A 22,526-nucleotide genomic window follows, 5' to 3' on the forward strand; every position below is an offset into this window, starting at 1 on the left:
GATAATTTCCTCTACAGCTAACTTCATTCTGCTATCCAACCCACCTGCGGGGTTGTTAGGTTGGTTTTTTGTTTTGTTTTGTTTTGTTTTGCTTTAGTTTTAGTTTATTTGTTTATTTTTGAGAAAGAGCAAGCGGTGGAGGAACAGAAAGAGAAGGAGAGAGGGAAAGAATCCCAAGCAGGCCCTGCAACGTCAGTGCAAGGCCCAACATGGGGCTCGAACCCATGAACCATGAGGTCATGATCTGAGCCGAAATCAAGAGTCCGACACTTAACCTACTGAGCCACCCAGGTGCCCAGGGAGGGGGGTTAATTATCATTTCCAACGTCTCTAATTGGTTCTTTTTCCTAATAGTCGGTCATTATTTTATAGATTGATATCTTCTCTCATCCTGCAAACAAATGTTCTGTTCGCTTTTTATAAACTGCTCCCTCTGGTATTACCTAAAAAGAATGAAGTAGTTAAAAATGTACTAAGAAAAGATATCCAGAGGTGCCTGAGTGGATCAGTTGGTTATGCGTCCAACTCTTAACTTCAGCTCAGGTCATGATCTCACAGTTGGTGAGTTCAGGCTCCACACTGACAGCACGGAATCTGCTTGGGATCCTCTCTCTCCCTTTCTTTCTGCCCCTCTCCCACTCGTGCTCTCTTTCTCCCTCTCTCAAAATAATAAAGAATCTTAAAAAAAAAAAAAAAAAAAAAGACATCCAAGTTTTAAAAAAAAGCTGCAGAAAAATACATTTACATTACAAGAGGGTGGAGAGCATAGGGCCAAAACTCAACATATGTATATATAAATACATAGGACAATAAGTATTTAGAAGGATAATCAAAAAGTAGAGAACAGTTGGGAGTGGGAGTGAAAAGACCTTCACTTTTTACTCTACATTTCTAGATGTTTGTATTTTTATTAAAAAAAATTGATCTTTATGCCATTTGTGTACACTTTTTTTTTTTCAACGTTTTTTATTTATTTTTTGGGACAGAGAGAGACAGAGCATGAACGGGGGAGGGGCAGAGAGACAGGGAGACACAGAATCGGAAACAGGTTCCAGGCTCCGAGCCATCAGCCCAGAGCCCGACGCGGGGCTCGAACTCACGGACCAGGAGATCGTGACCTGCCTGAAGTCGGACGCTTAACCGACTGCGCCACCCAGGCGCCCCTGTGTACACTTTTAAGCTAGGGAAGTAAATGGGAAGAAATTCTTCTAAGATGACAAAATGCCAGTGATAAGACAAAGGCTGAAGAATTTTAAGTTGTTTTTTTAGTTTTCAAATTTTCTTTAATGTAAGTATACTACTTTTAATAAGTAAAAAATATATTTAACAATTTTAGAATTTATGAGTATGATTTGAAAAGAGGGGGAAAAAACTACCTAAGTGCTTTGAAATCAAAGCTACCCACTTTCTCCAAAACAAGAGAAGGGAAGATTTCTGTTTTTGGCAATGGCAGACTAGCTTATTGAGATCAATTCTGCAGCCACGAGAAAAAGCTAGATAAAATGTTAAAATCACCTGTTTGAAGACCCTGGAGAATCACAAAGGCAGTAAGAGCTTGACCGGCCAAGAACTCAGAAGGAAAGGAACCCAGAGAGGTGAGCTAGACATTTGGTATAGAATTTCCTCTACAGGCACTGTTTTCAAAATGGTACCTAGGAAGCTAAACACAGCTTTCAAGAATATCACAGGAATGGGAAAATAAAAACTGGAGCTCCAAGCCCCTGAGGAGGAAAGCTCCTGGTTATTTCTCCAGGCTTTCAGTTAGGATCCCCAAAGGTCTATACTCTAAGAATTCAGTTGCATCAAAAAGAGACCGGCCCCCAAAACTAAAGACTAGTTTCTAAATAATTCAATCCTGACTGAGTTAAGATGCTCTATTCCTAACACTGTGTAGCAACAAAAGTAAATGTTCTCTGAAGAAAACATTTTATTCTCAAATTATTTCTACAATTTCTCAGACCTAATGTCTAATAATCACAAATATGCAGGTATGCCAAAAAAGAAACAACTGAATAGAAATCGAAAGGACATGAGAAGAAAAACTAAAAAAGACCTAGAAGAGAGCTACATCAATTAGTCATCTGACAAGGTTTTAAAATAACTGGAATTAATAAATTCAAAAAACTAAATGATAAGATGAAGAATTCCAACAGAGAAACTGAAAACTGTTTTAAAACTCAAATGAAAATTCCAAAAGTGAAAGTAAAATAACTGAAATTATACACTCAATGGATGGATTTAACATCAGCTTATAGCTACAGAGGCATTAGTACCCTGGAAGATAGGTCAGAAGAGAATATCCAGTTTGAAAACTGGAAAAAAAAAAAAGTGGAAAATATAGAAAAGAACATAAGAAACAGTAGGAGAAGTGGGGGGAAAAGCCTACTGGGTGAGTCTCAGAAGGAAAAGGGAAAAAGAATGGATCTGAACCATATTTGAAGATATAATGCCTGAGAATTGTCTAAAACTAACAATAACAACAACAAATCCAACAGTAGATTCAAGAATCACTATAAATAGAAGACAGGATAAATACACAAAGAAAACTCCAAGTAGAAATATCATAGTAAAAGTGTTGAAAATCAAAAACAAAAGAAATTAGCTTCAGAGAAGCAACTTCTTTTTTTTAAACAATTTTTTTAATGCTTATTTATTTTTGAAAGAGAGAGAGACAGAGCATGAGCTGGGGAGGGGCAGAGAGAGAGGGAGACAAAGAATCTAAAGCAGGCTCCAGGCTCTGAGCTGTCAGCACAGAGCCCACTGCAGGGCTGGAACTCACAGACCATGAATGAGATCATGACCTGAGCCAAAGTCAAACCAAATGAACCACCCAGGCACCCCAAGAAGCAACTTCTTAATAGAAATGGATTATGGAGTATCTTCAAAGTGCCAATCCAAAATTCTACACTGAGAACAAACATTCTTCAAAATGACAACAAGAAAAGACATTCTTACATAAATACTGAATGTGTTGCACAGACCCACATTAAAGAAAATACTAAAGGGAACTCTTCAGTTAGAAGAAAAACTATCCAAATGGAACCATAAAAATATATGAAAGAAAGAAGAACACAAGAAAGGATAAATATGTATATTTAGATAAGTATATCTAATAAACATTCACTGTACAAAATGATGACGAGGATGATGCCTTATGGGGTTTAAAATGCATGTTGAATTAAGATACACAATACCAAAAAGGCAGGAAGAGGTAAACGGAATCAAAGATTCTTGCATTGTTTAAAAAGTGGCAAAAGTACTAATATATACCAGACTTTAACAAGTCCAAGACAGATACTGAAATCTTTTTTCTTTTTTAATGTTTATTTATTATTGAGAGACAGAGCATGAGCATGGAGGGGCAGAGAGAGGAGGAGACACAGAATCTGAAGCAGGCTCCAGGCTCTGAGCTGTCAGCACAGAGCCCAACGCGGGGCTCGAACCCACAAACCACGAGATCATGACCTGAGTCGAAGTCAGACGTTCAACCTACTGAGCCACCCAGGTGCCCCCAGATACTGAAATCTTGAATAACTACTAAAATAACAGTAAAAGAATGTATAACTACCAAGCAATGGGTTGGGGGGATATAAAAACAATTAAGCATAAAGAAGACAAGAAAGAAAAATAAAAAGAACATACCATAAGTGGGAGGTTGGGAGGGGAGACTGCTAAGCTTTAAATCTAATTACATCAGTAAAATAAATGTGTATGGACCAAATACTCCAATAAGGCAAAAACTGTTCACTGGATAAATAAAAGCCAACACCACAATGCTTAAAGAAGACATACCTTAAATAAAAGATAATGTTTGAAAGCAAAAGGATAGAAAAAAAGATAATCCATATGAACACTATCCAAAAGAATGTGCAATCAATCATACTAACATTAGATATTTCCAATGCTAAAAGTGAAGACACTGGGAAAATACAATAATCCTTTACACATATTTGTATAAACTAAATATCACTCCAAATACATAAAGCAAAACTTGACAGAACTAGAAAGAGAAATAGGTAAATCCACAATCATAGTAGGGAAACAAGATTTAGGATTTTATTTTAAATGTTATTTATTTTCCTGAAAGAAACGTGCCCATCTTGGCTATGTTTCTCTTAGTGCTGCTGAAGCTCACTTGCAACTATAGACATTTAATAATACTTGATATTATAAAATAATTGTCATTTTTAAAGGCCCCTACTTCTGGGGGGGAAAAAAAGGAACCTGCAAACTTTAGTATATTTTGCAAAATATTAACTCTTTTCTTTAAACTCTTTTATACAAGTACTATATTGTAATTAAAAAACACATTAAGCATATATATGTTCATATTTAATGTTGTTCTTAAAAATATAGTTGAACAAAAAATGATACTAAAAGAAAGTAATCATCTATGCTATGTTATGCTATTAGCCCTTCTTTAGAATGTGATTCTTATTTTTCTAGGTATGTGATTCATTAACCAATGAGTTATACTAACAGAATAAGTTTTTTTTTTTTTAATTACTTCTATGTTTCAAAGCAATGAACACTTTTCAGTGGCCTCAAAGTCTTGAAGTTTGAAATATGTAAGTACATATTAAAACAATGTTTTTCAAAGAGGGACTTTGTCTTAAAAGCCCAAATGACTATATTATATGATTTACATAAAATCCTTGCCTGTGAATCATTGCCTACTAATGACTTGTAGACTTCTGCTCAACTATGATATCCCACGTTCCTTAATTATTAATTTCATTAAATTTAATTATCTCCACACTGTCCCTTTGGACTATACCATATACTTGCGTATGCACAACCAGTACTTTCCTTTTCAGCGTCTCTCCTGAACCCCCAAGAAAAGAGAACTCCTAATGGTTTTGTTTGGCCTTTTAATGGGAGTTGTGCATAGAATCAAGAAGATTAATGGGAGTTGTCCACAGAAGAGTCTTCTCAGTTCAACTTTACAGAAAATATGAAAGTATCACCCACGAGGAGGAGCAGAATTTATATGTAGAGGTATTTTAACTATGTGACAATTTTGTAGATCATTAGCAAAAATTTTCCTATGTAGTTGGAATCTCCCAATACTTTGCAAAAAAAAAAGAAAAAAATAGTAAATTCTCAATCTAACATGTAAGAGTTCTTTGGGGGATGGGCTAAATGAGTGATGGGCATTAAGGAAGGTACTTGCTGGGATGAGCACTGGGTGTTATATGTAAGTGAGAAATCACTAAATTCTACTCCTGAAACCACTATTATGCTGTATGTTAATTTGATTTAAATAAAATTAAAAAAAAAAAAAGAGTTCTTTAGTTTACCTAAGAAACAAAACAAGATGAACTTAAACTTTTCCCATAGAAAAGGGAGACTCATGGCTACCAAGAATCTTTAGAAACAGCCAGAATGAAATAACCTTATAAATCCAGCTAAACAAACACATAAATCTCAATAAACCTGCAGAAGAATAAAGTAAAGACTATAATATTTTTAAACATTACCAGTTTTAACCGTTCTTTTCTCCTTTTGCCGAAGGAGGCACTTGACCCAGGTTCTGATTCCTTTTTTCCATCTTCATCCTCATCTTCATCTTCATCATCCTCAAAACACCAATCAGGCAATAGAGGTGGGGGTGGTGCTTCCTCTATATCACCATAGCGACGAAAAAGTTCTTTCAAGTAATCGCCCTTATAAATTCCTGGTGGTCTGGCTTGAGCAAAAGTAGCAACTGCTGCTTCAATACTATGAAAACAAACACCACAGAGTTTCCTCACTACTCTTCGTTTCTGCAGATTTATCAAAACTCACTCTTTCTATTTCATACACCAAATGAAGTATAATACATTTATTAAATTGACAAATCACAGTCCCCACTCCCAAGGCATTCAATCTATTAAGGGACAAATTCCTTCTGAAATAGATTTAATATAAGATACATTGATAATTCCTAAAACCTAGAGGTAAGCTGCAATGAGTATATAGAAGAGATCTGGGTAAAGTCTGTGAAAAATTTTAAATAAAGTCTTGAAGGTTGAGGTCTGACTCTAAGGGAAATCAAAGAAATGTGAATAGCCATATGAATAAAAGTAAAAGTCTGCTAGCTTTTAAGAACTTTCAACAGACCCAGGTTAACAAGAGCAAAGGTCATCATCAGACAGAGGCTAAGCATAGGGCAGGGCTGACACAGGAGCCTGGGGTTATTGTGAAAAGCACCTGAAAGCCCAGAAAGTCAAAGCCAGAAGATACGCAGCTGAGAACATATAAACAGGGAAATATACCATCACATGTGTACTTCAGCTGATTATATTCAGAGAAGGACCTACTGTGTGAAAGGCTTCATAAGCAAAAATGATGACACTCAATCAGTAAACAAGAAAGTTCAGGGAGTAATATTCCATATCCCTAAGGAATTTCAGGCAACAAAGGTTCTAATCTCTCAGGATTACTTCAATAAAGGCATGCTTCAAAGAAAGTAACTCCGTCTCAAAAATACTTCCTCCACATACCATTCTAAGTTTTTCCTAATATTCTACAGCTATTTTAAAAAGGTATTATTAAAAAAAAAACGAATAAGAGATGCCTAGCTGGCTCCACCCAAACAGCATTTGACTCTTGACAGAGTCGTGAATTTCGAGCGGCACTTTGGGCACAGAGCTTACTTTAAAAAAAAAAAAAAAGAACAGAACAATAACAACAGTAGTAACTTCCAAAGGTGAATGTAAACAAAATATTGAAGAAAAAAAAAAAAAGTATCTCTGATAATTCTGGAGTATGTGAAAAAATCTGGAAAAGAAAATACATAGTATATAAAAATCCATAAGCACTCAACTAAAATGCTACTTAGTACAAAACACCAGGTAATAAATGGTATTCTAAAGATTAACCAAGTCTAAAATGAAAACCACTTCAAATTTTTAGTCATGACTTCACCAAAAATTTAGCAATATAAAATGATAAAACTAAAAATTAATACACTTTTTATCAATTACCAGTCTTCTGCCATTATAATAAGAAACAAATACCTCCAATCCATTTTCTCCACCAAAAAGGCACATATGAGGAAACCAGTGCGATTGAAACCATGGGTACAATGAACACCTAGAAAATAAAGTAGCCTTGGTTTAAAATTATCACTTCAGAAACCACATCTTAAAATTCTGACCTGCAATCAAAACATTTTAATGATTTTATAAAATTACATTTTTAAAAACCTGGCTCTCTCTTATTAGTAGTAACTTGTCAATTTAACTTGCTTAGAATCTAATTTAAAGCACTAGCTAGAAGTTTAGTATATATTGGTTACAAATTATCTCTAAGATCTAAAGATTTCTCTTAAAACTAAATGATTCCAAGCACTCTAAATAAGAAGGCTGGGTTTTTGTTTTTGTTTTTTTAATTTTAGTGAGAGAGGGGAGAGAGAGGGAGAGAAAGGGGGAGAGAGGGAGGGAGAGAAGGAGGGAGGGGGAGAGAGAGAGGGAAGGAGGGAGGGGAAAGGAGAGGGAGAGGGAGAGGGAGAGAGGGAGGGGGAGAGGGGGAGAGAGGGAGAGAGGGAGAGAGGGAGAGAGGGAGAGAGGGAGAGAGGGAGAGAGAGAAAATCCTAAACAGATTCCACACTCAGTGCAGAGCCCCACGTGTGGCTCAATCCTGTGACCCTGGGATCATGACCTGAGCCTAAATCAAGGGCCAAACATTCAACTGACTGAGCCACCCAGGCGCCCAAGAAGGTATTTTTATCAAACACACAACTCTAAAGGATGGACGTGCGCACACATACGCACGCGCGCACACACACACACACGCACACACACACACACAGGATACTTCACTGGATATAGAAAACATTTGACTAATGGATAGTAAGTATTATAAAAATAAAATAAAACTACTTTGAAGTTCTCTTAGAAACCAAACGATAGCATCTTTACATTACCTTACAAGATTGAAAATAAATTTTCAGAAAAACCTGAGAAAAAGGAATTTATTTTTCAGGATATTTTCAAGATTAGTGTGATCCTACCTCTACATTCCAAAAAGCTGCAAATGAGTTTCATAAATTCCAAAAATGACTGCATTTTTTTTTAAGTTTATTTATTTACTTTGAGAGAGACAGACACAGCACCAGTCGGGGAGCAGCAGAGAGAAAGGGGGGGGTGGGGAAGAGGAGAGGGGAGAGAGAAAGAGAGAGAAAGGGAGAGAGAGGGAGAGAGAATATCCCAAGCAGGCTCCACGCTGCCAGCACACAGCCGGATGCAGGACTTGAACCCATGAAGCCGCAAGATCGTAAGCCGAAATCAAAAGTTGGACACTTAACCAACTTAGCCACCAAGGCGTCCCCTGACTGCATTTTTAAATTATTTTAACTATTTTGAAAAGGCAATTAAAACAGCTTGGTGGACACTACTAACATAACATTACTTCCAGATTAACTCACTTTTCTTGCAAACCTCAAAAATGAAGCCTGTCCTGTTATCTCTGTTTAATGGAAGGATATCCTGACATTTAAGACTATACCTTCTTAACAAACTACTCTTCTCTTTGTATATAAAGCATCCTGATAGAGGGTAACCAAAATCAAATACAGAAATAAACTAAAAGTTAGAATTACAAAACTTCTAGAAGAAAATATGGGAGAAAACCTTTGCAACTTTAATGTAAGAAAAGACTTCTTAGACAAAACATGAAATAAAAGGAAATATTGACAAATTGGACTACTTCATGATGGCAAATGTTTGCTCTTTAAAAGAGGTCATTAAAAAAATAAAAACACCAGCCACAGAATATATTCAAGTTACATATATTTGATAAAGGACTTATATCCAAAATATGTGAAGAACTCTTACAATTCAATAACACAAGCACCCTAATATTTTTTAAACTGGGCAAGAGATTTAAATAGATGTTTTACAAAATGATATGTGTAAATGGTCAAGAAGTACAAGAAATTAATTTTCATGAAAATGCAAACTAAAACCACAATGTAATTGAAAAAACTGACCATATCAAATGTAAGTGAGGATGTACAGTAACTAAAACTCTCATGCACTGCTGGTAGGAATGTAAAATCCTTTACATCCTTTAGAGATCACTTAAGAGAACAGTTAATCACTTTAGAGAACAGTTTAGCAGTTTCTTAAAAAGTTAAACATACACCTAAATCAAATGACCAAAACATTCTATTCCTGGTTATTTACCAAAGTAAAATAAAAATCTATGTGCAAAGACACATATAAAGATGAATGTCCACAGCAACTTTATTTATAATGGGCCAAAAACTGTAAACATCCCAAATGTCAATTATCAGGTGAAAGGGTAAACATGTAGTATGTCCATGCAATAACTACTACTCAGCCATAAAAATGAATTAGTAATAAATGCAATGAGGATGATTTCAAAACCTTTATGCTGTGTGAGAGCAGCAGAAAACAAAAAAGTATGTATACAAATTTCATTTACATAAAATTCTAAAATATTCAACAATTGGTATGGAATTATGAATACAGAATATTGTATGGAATAATTATGGCCAAAGCAACCCTGAAGAAAAATAACAAAACTGGAGGTATTGCACTTCCTGATTTCAAACTATACTACAAAACAGCAGTGATAAAAACAGTATCTACTGGCATAAAAAGAGACATATAAGCCAACAGAACATAACAGGTAACCTAGAATTCAACTTCGGCATATACGGTCAACTAATATTCGACAAGGGAAGCCAGAACACTCAATAGGGAAATGACAGTCTATTCAACAAATGGTGTTCATGCAGAAAATAAAACCAGACCCCTATCTTACACCAGTCACAAAAATTAACTCCAAATGGATCAAAGACTTAAACATCAGACCCAACGCCATAAAACTCATAGAAGAAAACGTAGGGAAGAAACTACTCAACATTGGTCTTGCCAATGATTTTTTGGATATGACACGAAAACCACAAATAACCAAAGCAAATGGAACTTCATCAAACTTCAAAGTTTCTGCACAAAAGAAAGAAACAATAAAATGAAAAGGCAACCTACAGAATGGGAAAGAAATTTTGCAAACCATACATCAGATAACAGACTAATATCTAAAATATATAAAGAACTCATATAACTCATTAACAAAAAAACAAGCCAATTAAAAAATGGGCATAGGATCTGAATAGACATTTTTCTACAGACATTCAAACGGCCAAGAGGTATATGAAAAGATGCTTAACATCGATAATCATCAGGGAAATGCAAATCAAAACCACAATGATGTTATCACCTCACACCTTTTAAATGGCTATCAAGAAAACAAGAGTAAGTATTGGCAAGGATGTGAGGAAAGGGGGAACCCTCAGACACTGTTGGTGGGAATATACATTGGTTCAAACACTATGGAAAACATTATGGAGGTTCTCCAAGAAATTAAATATAGATCTACCATATGATCCAGCAATTCCACTTCTGGGCATATACCTAAAGAAAATGAAAATAGGATATTGAAGAGATATACGCACTTCCATGTTTATTGCATCATTATTCACAATAGCCAAGATATGGAACGATATAAGTGCCCATCAACAGATGAATGTATGAATAAAGAAGATGTGGGGTGTGTGGGTGGGTGTGAATGAAATATTTCCATTTCCAACAACAGAGATGGACTTGAGTATATTGTGCTAACAAGTGAGGTAAGTCAGACAGTAAAAGACAAGTATCGTACAATATTACTTATATGTGAAATCTAAAAAAGCCAGACTTATAAAAATAGAGAGTAAAATGGTGGTTACCAGAAAATGGGGGGTGAGGGGGGTGATACAGGACAGGGTTATTTAAGGACACAAACTTGCAATGAGTAGCAAATAAGACCTGGAGATCTAATGCACAGTATAGTGAATACAGACAATACCATATTATGACCATCAAACTCGCAAAGAAACTACAATTTAAATTATTCCAACCACTAAAAAGAAAAAATAATTACATAATGTGATAGAGGTGTTAGTTATTGTTACAATGGCAATCACATTACAATGTATAAATACATCAAATTAACACATTACAAACCTTAAATTTACACAATGTCATATGTCAAATATATTTCAACTAAAACAAATTCTAAAAAATACAACCTATAATTATAGAAAATAGAAAGAGATTGTCTAATCTACAACTAAGAGTTGTAGAGAGGACGGACACAAATGTGCTGAACCTTGACTGTAGGTTCATGGGTATCTACACCACTAAATTGTACATGCAGTTTATTAAAAACCTCAATAATGTTGATTGTTTTTAAAACTAGATGTTGAAGTGAGATGCTGGTATAAGTCTGCAATTGGCATTAATTACATATTCTAAATATTAATGTTCATCAGTGTGGCCTTGTTTTCAGCAATTGACTCTATCAAAAATGTTGTAACTTTAATACGTTTCTAAAGGTATACCAAGAAAGTATCATTTTCATGTCATTTCTGTAACAGGGTAAGAGTTCTTTCCAAAAGAAGGTTTTTGCTACTTAAAAAAAAAATTAAAAACCCGTATCTTAGAGTTACCACCAACTAAACCAAATCACCTATTTCTACATTCATAGTAAATAATCATTAAAATTTAAAATAAAAACTTTAGCCAATGAACAACACTCAACTAACAAGGATACAAAGGAACTGCAGACAGGAGCAATCCATGCAAATAAAAATATATATGAATCAAAACACTACATATGGCTAACTATAAATGAATCAGAATGGCTAAAACATGGAAAATAAGAAAGTAATACCAAATGCAGTTGGAGACAATGAAAGGGTCAACATTCTGAAGAAACTTGTGTACCATACTAGAGATTATAAGGGCAATGGAGAGATGGAGAAATACTAAAATTTTTTAAGCATGGCAATAAAATTATCATGTTTTAGAAAACACTCTCCAATGGCAGCTCAACAGAAGGGCAACAATGAAAGCAAGAACAACACCAAAGAAGCCATCTCAGTAATTTATGTGAGAGATAAGGGTCTAAACAACAAGGGTCACGGTGATGGGGATAATGAGAGAAGGTAGACTGAAGAGACATTTAAAGCAGAACCTCCAGGGGCTCAGTCAGCTGAGTGTCTAACTTCAGCTCAGGTCATGATCTCGCAGTTCATGAGTTCAAGCCCCGCACTGGGCTCTGTGCTGACAGCTCAGAGTCTGGAGCCTGCTTTGGATTCTGTGCCTCCCTCTCTCTACCCTTTCCCCACTCATGCTCTGTCTCTCTCTCTGTCTCTCAAAGATGAATAAACATTAAAAAAAATTTTTAATAAAAAATAAAAGCTTTTAAAAAAAAAAACGGCAGAACCTCCAATCTGAGGGGTGAATGACAATCAACACAGAGAAAAGATGTAAAAGGAGTCTCTGGTTTGTGATGTGGGTGACTAATTGGGCAGTGGTACCAGTGACTAGTTTAGAACAAGGCAATGAGTACAGCTGGTGGCGAGGAGTTTAAGGTCCTTTTGGGACCTACAAGTATTTGGAAATGATGGCAAAGAGCTTCGCAGAGAGGTGTGGCTAGAATTACAGATTAAAGAATAATCAATAAACCAATAATCGATAATCAATAGTCAACTACGGAAGGGGTCTATGGTATAGATAAGATCACTAAGAATGGGTATGTAAAATAAGAGAAGAAAATTAATGAGATCTGAGGAAAACCAACCTTTCAAGAATAAGTAAGGGGGGAAATCTACTTTAAAAAAAAAAAAAGACTAAGAATAAACCATCACAGGGTCAAGAAAACAAAAAGAACATGGGGTCATGTTCAACAAAAAAAGAGGAAGTTTCAAGACATGTGTCCAACTGTGTAAATGCCACATAATGATAAGAACTAATAATCACTATTTGACTAAGAGTGCATTGGGAGGATTCCACATTGCAATGGCATGAATGGGAAAATATGGATTCAAATCAATCTTTCAAAAAATCAGCTGGGAAGTGGAAGGGGAAGGGTTTTCTTGAGGGGATGAGATATCATTTAACATTAGAGACTTAGATATGTTTACAGGCTAAGAAGGACCTGCTTAAATCACAGAGGTTGACAATAATAGATAACAAAGACACAACTGAAATGAAGTTTCTGAAGAAAAGGGATTAAAAACAGAGGTCAACCTTGAACAGAAAAAGACAGCCCTTAGAAATAAATGACTGTAATCATGAAACTCTACAAAGTCCATCATCTCCATTGCTTTTTAAGAAAGGGATTTCAATGGGGCGCCTGGGTGGCTCAGTCGGTTAAGCGTCCGACTTCAACTCAGGTCATGATCTCGCGGTCCGTGAGTTCGAGCCCCGCATCAGGCTCTGGGCTGATGGCTCAGAGCCTGGAGCCTGCTTCGGATTCTGTGTCTCCCTCTCTCTCTGTCCCTCCCCCGTTCATGCTCTGTCTCTCTCTGTCTCAAAAATAAATAAACGTTAAAAAAAAAAAGGGGGGGGGGGTTTCAAAAGTTACACAAAGTTAGCTGTACAGACTTTTCTGCCCAACATGAACCTAACCTAACATGTACATTTTCTTTCTACTTCATATTTTAGACCAAAGTAAGCAAAAAATATTCTAACTTTAAATCTGTTTCTCACCTAAACCACTGTTTTTGCATCTAATTTTTACTCTAGCAACATAAAATATTTTTATGAATAGAAAATGAAAGGAAAATTGGCAATGACATGATTAAGTCATGAAATATAATTTTAAAAAGTACCATGGCTTTTAATATTCAAGATTCTTTGTTATGCAAACACATAAAGTTTTAGTCTTATTATACTTCAAAACATTAATAAATGACTTGAGTTTTTATTTTTTTTTAAGTTTGACTTCTTTTTTTTCATGTTTATTCATTTTTGAAGACAGAGAGAGAGAGAGAGAGAGAGACAGAGTGCAAGTGGGGAGGGGTAAAGAAAGAGAGAGAGACAGAATCCGAAGCCAGCTCCAGGCTCTGAGCTGTCAGCACAGAGCCTGATGTGGGGCTCAAACTCAAGAACTGAGAGATCATGACCCAAGCCAAAGTCAGATGCTTAACCAACTGAGCCACCCAAATGACTTGCCCCAAAATGACTTGAGTTTTAAAGTAAGATAATATTACAAAAACCTTCACCAAAGCAAATCTCTACAGAAAAATTTGGAAGATTATATATTTGATATAAAAAAAAATTCCATTAATTAAGTAGTATACTACAAGTTTAGAATGATAGATCTTCAGTGTTAAAAAAAAAAATTTTTTTTTCAGTTTTCCTCAGTTCATTATGAGAATGGGTCCACCTAGTGGCAAGTAAAGCAGAGTTCATATCTTAAGATTGGTTCACTATTAACGATTTCAAGTCAACTTATTCAAATTTGTTTTCATTTTCCAGGTAAGCTAATACAATGAAATAAATTTATATGACATGTCAAAAAATATTAACACTAACATATGTATTACGGGAAAACCACAGTTCTTTAAAAATCAAATCAAGAAACAATCTCCCCAGCAAAAGGAAAGAAAGATGAGCTGTAACAATAGAAACATACATCCTGGATAAATAAATACAAATTAGGAAAGGGGTGACTTATAAAGGGCAAGTGGCAACCTACCTTTTTAAATAAAGCCTGATTTCAATATACACAATTTCCTTTCTTTTTTTTTTTTTTCAACATTTTTTATTTATTTTTGGGACAGAGAGAGACAGAGCATGAACGGGGGAGGGGCAGAGAGAGAGGGAGACACAGAATCGGAAACAGGCTCCAGGCTCCGAGCCATCAGCCCAGAGCCTGACGCGGGGCTCGAACTCACGGACCGCGAGATAGTGACCTGGCTGAAGTCGGACGCTTAACCGACTGCACCACCCAGGCGCCCCTACACAATTTCCTTTCTATCTCACTAGTCAGATAAATTAATTTTTAAGATCAAAAAACTTATCTGATCAATCTAAATCAGTGCTTCTTCCCAGAGGACATCTGGCAATGTCAGGAGACATTTTAATGGTCACAACTGGTAGGGTGTCACTAGCATCCAGTGGGTAGAGGCCAGGGATGCTGTTAAACCTACTACAAAGCACAAGAGAGCCTCCCAAAATAAAGAATTATCCACTCCAAAATGCAAGTAGCACTGAGGTTGAAACACCCTGATCTAAGTGAGCAACAAAGAGGAAAAGGAAACAGTTATTAAGAACTTACTATGTACCATCTTAAATCTTTTTTTTTTTTTAACGTTTTATTTTTGAGACAGAGAGAGACAGAGCATGAACGGGGGAGGGTCAGAGAGAGGGAGACACAGAATCTGAAACAGGCTCCAGGCTCCGAGCTGTCAGCACAGAGCGCGACGCAGGGCTCGAACTGACGGACCGCGAGATCATGACCTGAGCCGAAGTCGGATGCTTAACCGACTGAGCCACCCAGACACCCCTTAAATATCTTTATTAAACCAAAAGTTTTTGGCCAAAATAAATGTATTCTACTCATGAAAATACACATTCACAAATCTGTTACAATATTTATAACTGGAAATACCTAATTACAGGCATTAATTATGTATCTATTATACATAATCAACCATTTAAGAAATCAGCTGTTTCCCTTTTAACACAAAACAGATTTAGATTTCTCCAGTCCACAAAATTCTTACTGTCAGAATTATTTCTGTACATGCAAACAAATATGTACACACAAACAAATGCATTATAGTTCCATAATCCCTTATTTGTAACTTTAATTTCATTAAAAAGCTCTAAAAAAAATTAAGGTTTTTGGTAAATCATTTTGGAGACAAAACCTGACCTGAACTGATGTGACATTACTTACAGTCTATTTTTCCCACTTAGCATCAATAGAATATTCATACATTTAACTGCCGAAATGTTAATGTGTTTAATTATGGAATGGTCTCTAACACCAAGTATATCTCTAAATACTATGTTCTAAATAGGAACCACTAAAAGGAACCAATCTCCTTGGAAAAATAACTGATTCCAGGTCTGGAAAACATCATGTGCCAGAAAACAAGGAAACCATCAAAGACTAATGGATGATAACAAAAGAATACAGAAACCAACTTGAAAGGGCTCCCATTGCCCGAGGATGGAGCAATGCAGACATTAAGAATAATGTAGTTCAGTTGGCTGAGCATCTGACTTCGGCTCAGATCATCATCTTCCAGTTCGTTAATTTGAGCCTCACATCGGGCTCTCTGCTGTCAGAGTACAGCCCACTTCAGATCCTCGGTCTCCCTCCCTCCCTCCCTCCTTTCCTCCTTCCCTCCCTCTTTCTCTCTCTGCCCCTCCCCCACTCATGCTCACTCTCACTCTCTAAAATAAAACATTAAACAAAAAAGAATATTGACTGCAACTGATTTAAATATATCAACTATATAAAAATTATCTCAACAATACAAATGGATAATTTATTACAAGGTTCAACTTGTTTTCCTAAACCTGAGAGAGTTAATCTTTCTGGAACTATGACATCTGTTTCCAGATGTTAACACATTGCCCTCCTTAGAATTCTTTAAGTACAGTTAGCATTTACCCCTATGATAGCTTCCCTCAAATGCAGAAACAGTTGTCACTCAGATAAAAGCCTCAATACTCTTTTAGGCTATATCTTCTGGTTGTGCACCTAAATATAGGTATATATATGTGTACTCATTACATATATTTTTGTCAATGTGTAAATATATACACACATATCACAGTACTGTATGTCATATATTTCCATGTTATTGTTCTCCTGTTAACAGTTCCATAGTGTATGACATAAATGCCTGCTTTTATCAGATATGTAAGCTGTTCTCAGTTTTTATTACAAATGAAGCTGTGATGGAGGAACCTGTGGCTCAGTCAGTTGGGCATTCAACTTCAGCTCAGGTCATGATCTCACAGTTCGGGAGCTCAAGCCCCACATCAGGCTCGCTGCTGTCAGCGCAGAGCCTGCTTCAGATTCTCTGTCCCCCCCCTCTCTCTGCCCCTCCCGTTTACACTCTCTCAAAAATAAATAAAACATTTTTTAAAAATTAAAGGGGCACCTGGGTGGTTCAGTCACTTAAAAGTCCAACTTCGGCTCAGGTCATGATCTCACAGTTCGTGAGGAGCCCTGCATGGGGCTCTGGGCTGACAGTCCAGAGCCTGGAGCCTGCTTCGGTTTTTGTGTCTCCCTGTCTCTCTGCTTCACCCCGACTCATGCTGTCCCTCTATCTCTCAAAAATAAACAAACATTAATAAAAAGAATTTTTTAGTTAAGAAAAAAAACAAAGCTGTGATGAAATTCCTTTCACATAAATTTTTATGTCCATCTCTACTTCCTTAAAATGAATTCTTAGATGTAGTCTTGATGAGTCAAAAGTATCTAGCTTTTAAAGATCTTGAGAAATCCCACCAAATTGTCTCTACAGAGAAGCAGTATCAATTAACACTCTAATTAACCATGTATAAGTGCATCCAATGTATCCAATCCTTGACATTAAAATTTTTTAAATCTTTGCCAATGTAACAGCAGACGGTAACAACATATATTCTGTTTTGTAGCTTTTGTTAATAAATAAAAAATTTTTTTCATGTTTCTTGGCTATTTATATTTCATTTTTTGTAAGTTGCATTTTCATTGTTTTCCATATTTTTCCATTGAAGAATGACTCTTTTGCCCATTGGATTATAAAATCTCTTTGTACATATTTTTTATCTGTCATATGCTTGAAATATTTTTCCAAACTTATCAAATAATCTTTTTGCTCTGTTTCCATTCTGTTTGGTAGTACAGAAATTCTTTTTCATTTTCATGAGTTAATCTAGAAAACAGGGTAGCAACTAACTAGAGATTTGAACTTTGAAATCAAAAACTGGATTAAAAACCTGGCTTAAATATTTACTAGATGTGTGACCATGGGCAAGCTACTTAATTTCACTGAGACTTATTAGTTTCCTTATCTGTAAAATGGGGATACCACCACATACTACATAGTTGTTATAAGGATTACATTCATTCACTTCATTCATTCATTTAAAGTCTCCCATCATGTCTGCCAGGCAAAGAATAAACATTCATTTATAGCAGCAGTTACTATTATTACCAATAAATGACACACTTTAATTCTTGACAGCAGCTCTCAAATTTAAGTGTGCATTAAAAAAAATCACCTAGGGGGCACCTGGATGGCTCAGTCGGTTGAGTGTCCAACTTTGGCTCAGGTCATGATCTCATGGCTTATAGGTTTGAGTCAGACTGTACTGACAGCTTAAAGCCTGGAGCTTGCTTCAGATTCTGTGTCCCTCTCTCGCTCTGCCCCTCCCTCGCTCATTCTCTCTCTCTCTCTCTCAAGAATAAAAAAAAAAAAAAAAAAAAAAAAAAGAACAACTGGATTCCTAGGCTTCAGCCCCAGAGTTTTTGATTATGTAGGTCCAGGATGAGGCCCTAAAACTATTTTTTAAACAAACATTTCTAATAAACATCCTCAGGTAATTCTGATGCAAACAGTCCACGCACACTCCTAAAAAAATATTTATGGATTCTCCCTTTGATGATATACTTGAAATATCCTACCTTACTCTGGAAATAAATAAATGCTGACCTGTATTTTCTCCTATCTTCTTACAAGTCCTTTTAAAAGTATTTAATTCATCTAAAATATATGTTATTATATACTGGGCTAATTTTCTCAACACCATTTGTTGAATAATCACACCTTCCCCCTATGATTTAAAAAACATCTCCTCTACCACCAGGGAACTTCTGTAGTTTCCACTGCTTTACCCTATGCTTTAATAACTGGTAAGGACAATCCCCTCATTACTTTTGTTTCTCAAAATTTTCTTGCTCATAATATTGCCTGTTTGATTTGCCAAACAAGTTTTCTCCGTGCTCAATGTATGTTGTCTTCCATGGCAACAGTAAATTTTACAAACAGAAAAAATTCATAGTAATTCTTCCAAAGTCTCTCTGGGATTAGAATTACATTAAAAATTGGAATTAGTGGAGACAAATGTCTATTTCTTCAGGTCTTTTAATATCCAGGTATATTTCCTTCATAAAGACCTCCTACACTTCTTAATAACTTTATTCTTTGGTATCTCATACTTCCATTACAGAAAAGAGAAGTGGTTTAGAGTGTGAACTTACAACTCAGATTGCTTACGATATGATCTAAGCTGTAACCATTACTAGCTGTGTGAATGACCTTGAGCAAGTCACTTAATCTTTCCAAGCCTGTTTCTCATCATAAAATGGAGGTGACAATAAAGTCTACTCAATAGGATTACTGTGAAAAGAAAATGAATAATGTATGTAAAATGGTTTACAGGGTGACCAGCAGAAAATAAATCTTCAATAAACGTTAACCACTATTACTAATAAGGCCATTCTCTAATTTTATTTTTAAAAATGTTTATTTCTGAGAGAGAAAGAGAACACACAAGCAAGGGAGGGGCAGGGAGAGAGATGGAGACAGAGGAGCGAAGCAGGCTCCACGCTGAGAGGACAGAGCCCAATGCAGGGCTTGAATTCATGAACCATGAGATCATGACCTGAGCCAACGTCAGATCCTTCACCAACTGAGCCACCTGGATGCCCCTCTAATTTTACTTCCTATTTGCTGTTTATTTGCAAGAAAGTTGATGCTTTCTTATTTATCTGTGTCCAAATATATTATTTATCTGTGTCCAACTTTCTTACCAGTCCTAGTAGTTTTTCAGTTAATAACCTGAATAGAGAAAATACTAGCTGCTTACGACTTCAAAAAGGAGAAATCGCAAAAGAAAATATATTAACAAAAAAGTTTTAAAATATTACTTGAAAATTAAAAGGCAAATGAATTGGAAAAATTTTCCAATAGAACATATACAAAGTTAATTTACGGCATTTAGATATCAGGAGAAAAAATTATTCAATAAACTGTGCTAAAACAAAGAATTGGTTATATAGAAAATATTTAAATTAGATCAATTCAGACCATATGACAATATAAATACCAAAAAGAACAAAGATTCAAAGCTAAAAATCAAACCTTAAAAATTCTAGAAGCCATTCCTAGTAGTACTGTTTAAAACAGGGGGGGAGAAAAACTGAAAATAAACCAAATGTCATTTTAAGTAACTGTATTTTTTTTCTTATTTAATACATTTGTTTATTGCCTGCCTTCCACCTCCCCTCCCCTTTTCCACCCCCCCACACTAAAATATAAGCTCCAGAAGAGCAGAGACTTTGTTTTCTTCACTAATATGTTCCAAGAGCCTACATCTTGCAAAGAGTAGCAAACAATAAATATCTGCTGAAATGACTGTCCATCAACAGAATGGATAAATGGTAGTGTATTCGTGATGGCATGTTATACGGCAGCAAAAATGAACCGCAGTTACATACATCATCATGGATTAGTCTCAGAAATACAATACTGAATGGGAAAAGAAAGTTTCACAATACACAATATAAAATGCAATCTTATAAAAAGCAACTATGTAGTGTTTAAGGGAAACTTTCCCAATAGTATACCCGAAGAGGGGCACTTAGGGTTTTATCTTGAAAAATATAAAAATTACAAAAATGTATTCCATAGTTTACAAAAGTTAGTCTATTACTTTAATAAATACTTGCTAGCGATTACTTAAAAAAGAAAACAAAAAAACTTCCATATCACCTCACCTGCAAAAAAGAAAATGGAAACTCAATCACAAAATATTCAAACAGTGGTAAAGCCAAACATACCTATAAGTTCAGGTGGGTTTCTTTCATTAAACCGCTCACACAGACGAATAAATGTCTCGGTATTCTCAGTTGTAGGGCACTCACCATGTCTAGTAATATGGAAACATTTTTTTTTTTTTTGAAAAAGAAGAAATTGAAATTTCAGCAAAAGGTTTCAATATTATACAAATTTAATACATGACTTACCCTTTACACTGAAGTTTTATATATTTGATTCCTTCTTTTTCTATGTCATTTCTGTCATAGAACCTTGAAGTGTTTGTTAGGTCCACTAACAAGCCCATTTTAACCTTAAAGAAAAGAAAAGAAAAGAAAAGAAAAAGGGCAGATTTACTAGTAACTGAATTTGTTCCAAAACAAACTGACTAAATGGCAATACTCCAGCTTCATCCATCTATATTGAGGGAGATTTTAGTTCTGCCAACGAACTACTGACAACAAAAGCATCACTCACTTAAGTCTTATTCAAGGCACTAGAACTTAGCAGGCACTAAATGAAATAAATTAACCCCCAAACTAATGATGGAACAAGAACATAAACAAAACCTACTCCATTTCAACATCATAAAAGTCTACCTAAAAAAAAAACCAACGTGGATATCATTTCTGCATCTCCCACTCCACCTATGATTTACTAGACAAGATGATAAAACAGGAAAGGCCTCCATCTAAAAGGTACCCCACTCAAGCTGCAGGCACACATCAACCCAGCATTCCAAGCAGCTATCACAACATCACATGCTAGGCAGTTAAATGCTAAAGTGAGTACTAGATAAGGCAAAAAGTGTGTACAGTCAAAATTCTCTTGTAAATCCCTTAAATAATCAATGAAGAACAGGGCTCATGGCCATAATTGTGCAATTCACTGAAGACTTAATCCCATCTCTGAGCAGTTTTTCTTCCTGCATTGGAACAAAAATCATTATTTCTTCTGTTCAGCACTAAGTTGGCTTATGATCAGGGGCCAACTGGTTTAAAAAATAATTAACAACTAGAATCACATTCAGACTAGTAAGATAGTCTCACTAAGAAATGCACACCTGAGGAGCGCCTAGGTGGCTTCAGCTCAGGTCATGATCTTGAGATCCGTGGGTCTGAGCCCTGCGTCGGGCTCTGTGCTGACAGCTCAGAGCCTGGAGCCTGCTTCTAATTCTGTGTCTCCCTCTCTCTCTGCCCATCCCCTGCTCATGCTCTGTCTCTCTCACTCTCAAAAAATGAATAAATGTTAAAAAAAAAAATTTTTTTTTTTTTAAAAGAAATGCACACCTGACTGAGCCAAGTAAAAGAAGAGTTAATTCATACATCTTCCACCTCATTCTGAAGTATATACTCTCTGGGAAGAATGGCAAGAGAAATAATCCATACTTCTTAAACTGTGATTTTTCTCACTTTCATTGCTATTGCTTTTATTGAGTACCTATTATTGGATGTGCCTAAAGGACACAGGAATACATAATTTGACTCCATTATTAGAGAGCAAAAAAATGGCAAAAACGTTTATATTTCATATACAACAAAACTGACAAAACTGTGTGTTTCTAAAATATTAGCTACCATAATGTACTCCACTGATGTCTCCAGATTCCTTAGTTCAAATGCAGATGAGAGATAGGTCTACCCATCAGATGAGCTCTTACTTATAGAAGTGTATTTTTGATAGCAATTTCTACAATCTGCCCCACCTGGGCCTACTACTCTTCCCACATACCTTCTGCAGTGATCTTAATTCCTTCAGAGGACATGTATTGTCAAACACAAACATTTAGAGCTTATTAATACAGCTGCTCAGTGAGTTAGAATTAGAACCCGTGTTGTGTGTCTACAGGTCCAAAATAACAAATGGATGAAAAGTGGTGATAAGCAAGAAAATATGAGTTTTCTAAACACACAGG

The 22,526-nt window shown here is 35.7% G+C and overlaps 1 protein-coding gene across 1 annotated transcript in view; it reads right to left on the bottom strand.

Annotated features, from left to right (window-relative positions):
• The window catches only part of RNGTT (RNA guanylyltransferase and 5'-phosphatase), a 317,924-nt gene that overhangs the window by 281,279 nt on the left and 14,119 nt on the right, over positions 1 to 22,526 (bottom strand). Inside the window, exons 3-6 of the mRNA XM_058734685.1 lie at positions 20,821 to 20,924; positions 20,635 to 20,723; positions 7,002 to 7,077; positions 5,481 to 5,721 (exon numbers count right to left, since the gene is read on the bottom strand). Of these exons, the coding sequence (XP_058590668.1) occupies positions 5,481 to 5,721; positions 7,002 to 7,077; positions 20,635 to 20,723; positions 20,821 to 20,924 (510 nt within the window). The remainder of the gene's footprint in view (positions 1 to 5,480; positions 5,722 to 7,001; positions 7,078 to 20,634; positions 20,724 to 20,820; positions 20,925 to 22,526) is intronic.

Source organism: Neofelis nebulosa, chromosome 6, assembly GCF_028018385.1.
Source record: "Neofelis nebulosa isolate mNeoNeb1 chromosome 6, mNeoNeb1.pri, whole genome shotgun sequence".
Taxonomy (NCBI): Eukaryota; Metazoa; Chordata; class Mammalia; order Carnivora; family Felidae; genus Neofelis; species Neofelis nebulosa.